The sequence below is a fragment of the Dipodomys ordii genome, unplaced genomic scaffold (genome assembly GCF_000151885.1).
Source record: "Dipodomys ordii isolate 6190 unplaced genomic scaffold, Dord_2.0 Scaffold31, whole genome shotgun sequence".
In the NCBI taxonomy this organism is placed as follows: domain Eukaryota; kingdom Metazoa; phylum Chordata; class Mammalia; order Rodentia; family Heteromyidae; genus Dipodomys; species Dipodomys ordii.
The window spans coordinates 2,421,804-2,427,179 of NW_012267247.1; the positions used below are offsets into that span (position 1 = coordinate 2,421,804).

The 5,376-nt window shown below is 46.6% G+C and overlaps 1 protein-coding gene across 1 annotated transcript in view; it reads left to right on the forward strand.

Annotated features, from left to right (window-relative positions):
• The first annotated feature begins 2,121 nt into the window (after positions 1-2,121).
• Crlf3 (cytokine receptor-like factor 3) overlaps positions 2,122-5,376 on the forward strand; it is a 42,042-nt gene continuing 38,787 nt past the window's right edge. Inside the window, exon 1 of the mRNA XM_013016573.1 lies at positions 2,122-2,297. Coding sequence (XP_012872027.1) covers positions 2,163-2,297 — 135 coding nt within the window. The 5' untranslated portion in view covers positions 2,122-2,162. The remainder of the gene's footprint in view (positions 2,298-5,376) is intronic.

Here is a 5,376-nt window from a genome sequence, read left to right on the forward strand (position 1 = left end):
GAAGTGGCGCTGTAGCTCAAGTGGTAGAGCGCTCGCCTTGAGCTGAAGAGCTGAGGGACAGCGCCCAGGCCCAGAGTTCAAGCCCCACAACCGACAAAAAAAAAAAAAGAAAAAAAAAAGAGTTTCTTTGGACTTTCCTGCTTGGGTTGGCTTTGAACCACAATCCTCAGATCTCAGCCTACTGAGTAGCTAGGATTACAGGTGTGAGCCACCAGCACCCAGTTCTAGCTACCAGTTTTCTATTTTTCCAGTTTCCAAAAAATTGTAGGCCTCTTTAGTATGTATTTGTGTCCTCTCCTGTTTTCTGGTATATAGGGGACAAATCTAATCTGTAGCATGATTTTGTATAGCTTTTCACTGAATCATTTTTACCTTTTAAAATAGTTGAGGGAGCCAGGTACAGGTGGCTCACGCCTGTAATCCTAGCTACTCAGGAGGCTGAGATCTGAGGACCACGCTTCAAAGCCAGCCCAGGCAGGAAAGTCTGTGAGACTCTTGTGTGTGTGTGTCCAGTCGTGGGGCCTGAACTCTGAGCCTGGGTGCTGTCCCTGAGCTCTTCAGCTCAAGGCTAGCACTCTACCACTTGAACCACAGCGCCACTTCCGGCTTTTTTTTCCTGCTTATGTGGTGTTGAGGAATTGAACCCAGGGCCTCATGCATGCAAGGCAAGCGCTCTACCACTGAGCCACCTTCCCAGCCCCTGTGAAACTCTTATCTCCAATAAACCACCAGAAAACCCAAAGTGGCGCTGTGGCTCAAGTGGTAGAGTGCTAACCTTGAGCTGAAGAGCTGAGAGACAGTGTCCAGAGTTCAAGCCCCATGATCTGCCAAAAAAAAAAAGTTGGGGGAAACCCAGGTGCTGGTGGCTTAACCTGTAATCCTAGCTGTTCAAGGAACTGTAACTTAAAGAGGGCCAATAAGTTATCTCCAGTTAACTAACCCCCTCCCCTTTAAAAAAAAAAAAGCGGAAAGTGGAGCTATGACTCAAATGGTTCAGCTCTAACTCAGGGACTGGGACCAAGCCCTAAATTCAAGCCCCCCCAAAAAAAAACCCCAGAAAGTTGGGGGGACATCAAAGATTATTTTGTACATCTGAACATTATATAATATTCAAATTTCACTGTCCATAGGTTTATTTATTTATTTTTTTATTTTGTCTGTCATGGGGCTTGAACTCTGGGCCTGGGCTCTGTCCCTCAGCTCAAGGCTAGTGCTCTACCACTTGAGCCATAGTGCCACTTCTGGTTTTCTGATGGTTAATTGGAGATAAGAGTCTCACGGACTTTCCTGCTCGGGCTGGCTTTGAATGATGATCCTCAGATCTCAGATTCCTGAGTAGCTAGGATTACAGGTATGAGCCACCAGCTCCCGGCTGGTTTATTTTTGATGCCAGATCTTCCTGTGTTGCTGTGTTCCTGGAACACCTGTTTCAGAGTCCATGGCAGCTGATACTAAAATTTTGAGCTAGTTTTACTGCTTCTAGAAAGTCACTTTGTTTACTTACCACACTGCAACACAGATTTTTACCACCAGTCAAAGACAATAGTAAGTACTATTTAGACCTTAGGCTTTGGGCTCTTGCCAGGATTGCAGGTCACTTGGATTATCTGCTTAGAATATGAGCTTCTAGATGGTGGTACCTGGGTCACAGGAACCTCCAAAATATCTGCTGTGACTGAGAAAACTCACTGACGATAGAGGAAGAACAATGACGCGCAAAGATCAGCGTTCTGGGTTCAAATGCTGACCTTGGGAAAGTGGACTCCCTGCGTGTCTCGCTTCCTCTGCTGTGCAGTAGAAATTAAAGTAGGGCCACAAATACGATAAAGTGGGGGGGAAGCACTTCGCCACGAGCTGGTACTAATCGCGCCACGAGTTTCCGGAGGAAGCGTGGAGCCGGTGCTGAACCTGCCAGCCAAGAAGCCCTCTGAGCCACTAGGCCCAGGCGCTGTCCGCCAGACGCCATTCGTGCGAGGCGCGGCTGGGGACCTGTCAATCAAGCTGCGGTAGGGTGAGGTGGGGCGTGGCGTGACAGGCAGGGCGTGACCGGGGGGCGTGGCGTTCGTGGAGGCTGATGCGCGTGCGCGAGGCGACGCAGCGCTTCTCCCTAGCGCTGGGCTCAGTGGTGAAAGTCGCGTCCCGGTCGCCTGCCGCGCGGCCGGATGAGGGGCGTGATGGACCCGGAGCCCGAGCTCGAGCTGTTGCTGCAGGAGGCCCGCGAGAACGTGGAGGCGGCACAGAGCTACCGGCGGGAGCTGGGCCAGCGGCTGCAGGGTCTGCGGGAGGCGCAGAGGCAGGTCGGAGGGCCGCATCCGGAGGGGCGCTGTGGGCCCGGGGCGGTGGGCGCGGACTGGGAAGGCTCGGGCGCGCGGGAATGCCGGAAAACCTCCGGGAGTAGAGGCGAGAGGTTCGGAAGGCAGACGGAGACCGGGCGGGATCTGCTAACGGGGAAGCAGAAGCCGGGGAAATCGGAAGGGGACGACGAAATTTGGGGGATCGGAGAAAAGAGAGTTGGGGGACCGTTTGCGAAACCATGCGGGACAGAAGGGGGCAATGCACGTGAGCCCCCACTGAGCAACAGCGTGTGTGGGGGGCACAGAAGGTTGTGGTAACGGAAGAGGTTGGTGGGGGGGGTTATTTGGGAAAACTTGTAATAGATTCATGTTAGGGATCCTGAGGAAAATGTGGGACAGCGACCTGGAAGGTAGTGGGGGGGGAGAGATTTAAAAGTGGAGCCCGAATATTTGTTGTGGCGAGGGTTGGAGACGAAAAGAGAGGGAGAAGAGATAGGATTGGGAAGGGTAGCCGTCATGTTAAATGAATGAGGTTAATGTTTGAAGGTTACGGTCCTGGTTGCTTTGAATCAAAGTAATCTTGTTCTAGATGGATTAGAATGTAAGATGAAGTTGTTGGAAGTGCCCCAGAAGGAAAAATGAAATGCTTGAGGGAAGGTATACACAGGCAAAGGGAGCTGGAAAAAGACATTGAGGCCGGACTGCTGAAGGAGAAGCTAAATATATTTACTTAAAGCGGGGCAGTTATCTCTTCCTTGGAGAAAGGGTTATCAAAGATAGATGGAAAACACGTGGGGTTCTTAGCACTCTCAAACGTAAACAGACGTTAGAACCCACTGCTGAGTGTGTGATGGGAGAAGTAACTTCTTAAGCACTTCTTAAACGTTTTCGGGAGTAAGTGGGATTCCATTTGATTTTCTCTGGGACTTATTTGATATTCTTGGATATTGTTATTGCTAAGAATATATAAAATGCTTTGGGTGGGCTGGGAAGGTGGCTCAGTGGTAGAGCGCTTGCCTTGCATTCATGAGGCCCTGGGTTCGATTCCTCAGCACCACATAAGCAAAAAGAAAAAAAGCCAGAAGTGGTGCTGTGGCTCAAGTGGTAGAGCGCTAGCCTTGAGCTGAAGAGCTGAGGGACAGCACGCAGGCCCAGAGTTCCGGCCCCACGACCGGACCCCAAAAAAAATGCTTTGGGTTTTACATATCTTTAAATCCTTGTAGTAGGGCTGATGTACAACAGATATCATTCATATTTTATTAGCCAAACTGGGAGAAGAATATAGATATGATTGTCTTGGTTCGGCGAATACTTTTCAAGGCTTTCCAATGCACTTATTTAGATTTTCCTTTGGAAACATCTGCATTACTCTTGCTATTTTGAAATAAATGTTCTAAATCTGGTACATTGTTTTTTGTTTTTTTAAGTTTAAAACATTTCTTGGAGGCTATGTGCTGGTGCCCTGCCTGTAATCCTAACTGCTCAAGAGGCTGAGATCTGAGGATAGAAGATTGAAGTCAGCTCAGGCAGGAAAGTCCATGTGGCTTATCTCCAATTAATAAGCAAAAAGCTGGAAGTGGAGCTGGGGCAACCTGAATGCTAGCCTTGAGGGAAAAAGCTAAGGGACAGCACACAGGGCCTGAGCTCAAGCTGGCAGATGGACAGACACATACACAAAATTTCTTGGGCTGAGTGTGTATGGCTTAAGTGGTAAAATACTTAACTAGTAAGTGAAGTTCTGAGTCCAAATTCCAGTATTGTAAAAAAAAAAATTAGAATACTTCTTAATATATGACTAATGTTTCAACTAGTTGAAATGTCTTTTATATAAGTATGACTGTTTAACTCTGTGTCAGCAATTAAGCAGTAGGGTTGACACTGAAAGAATGAGGTTAGCACCTGGGAGTGGTGCTGAGGAATGTCTCATGACTGGATAGTGTATGTATTAAAAAAAAAGTGATTTCCCATCATAGGTACATAGTTCAGTTTCCAAACCAAAGGCTGGGGGTGTGCCTCAGTGAGACAGTGCTTACCTATCATATGTAAGACAGTGGGTTCAATTCCAAGCACTGCAAAAAACAACAGCAAAACAAATATATATTCTTTTATTATATATTTTTAAAATCAGTATGTTTCTGGGGCTAGGAATCAACCCCAGAGCTTGCACATGTTAGCAAACATATTATCAGTGCACTATATCCATAGTCTATTTTGTATCCAGTAATTTAAATACAGAACATTCTTTCTGGTAACTTAGTGTGGTTTAATGTGGGTGTTTTGTTTTGTTTTGTTTTGGAGGGCCATTGTCTTATGAGGTAGGAAAGATTAAAAGCACATCCATCAGTTAGATTTATGATGACAGTGCCTTCTGACTATACTTGAAATAATAGTATGGCTCTCTTTTGTTAGCTGGAATGTGTGAGTGTGCATGTTTGGATTTGTAGAATAAGATCTCTGACAATTTTTGTTTTCCTTTTAGTTTTTTTTTTTTTTTTTTTTTTGGTTGTGGGGCCTAAACTTGGCCTGGGCACTGTCCCTCAGCTCTTCAGCTCAAGGCTAGCACTGTACCACTTGAGCCACAGCACCACTTCCAGCTTTTTCTGCTTATATGGTGCTGAGGAATTGAACCTAGGGCCTTATGAATGCAAGGCAAGCTCTCTACCACTGAGCTACCTTCCCAGCCCCTCCTTTTAGGTTTGTTTTTGTTTTTTGAGATAGATTCTAGATATGACCTTGATCTCACAATCCTCACGCCTCCCATCTCCTATGTCAACTTACCTATCGATCTAGTCTTTTTTGCTGAAACCCTAAGTCTTTCGAATGTTAGGTAAGCTCTTTACCACTGAGCTACATCTTCAGTATTTAAAAATAGTAGCTATTTTTGTTTGTTGTTTAGTATATTTTTAGAGTTCTAGTCCTTTTATTCACTGCATAAAATGCATGGCTTTTGGGCTGGGAAGGTGGCTCAGTAGTAGAGCACTTGCCTTGCATGCCTGAGACCCTGGGTTCGATTCCTCAGCACCACATAAGCAAAAAGAAAAAAGCCAGAAGTGGTGCTGTGGCTCAAGTGGTAGAGCACTGG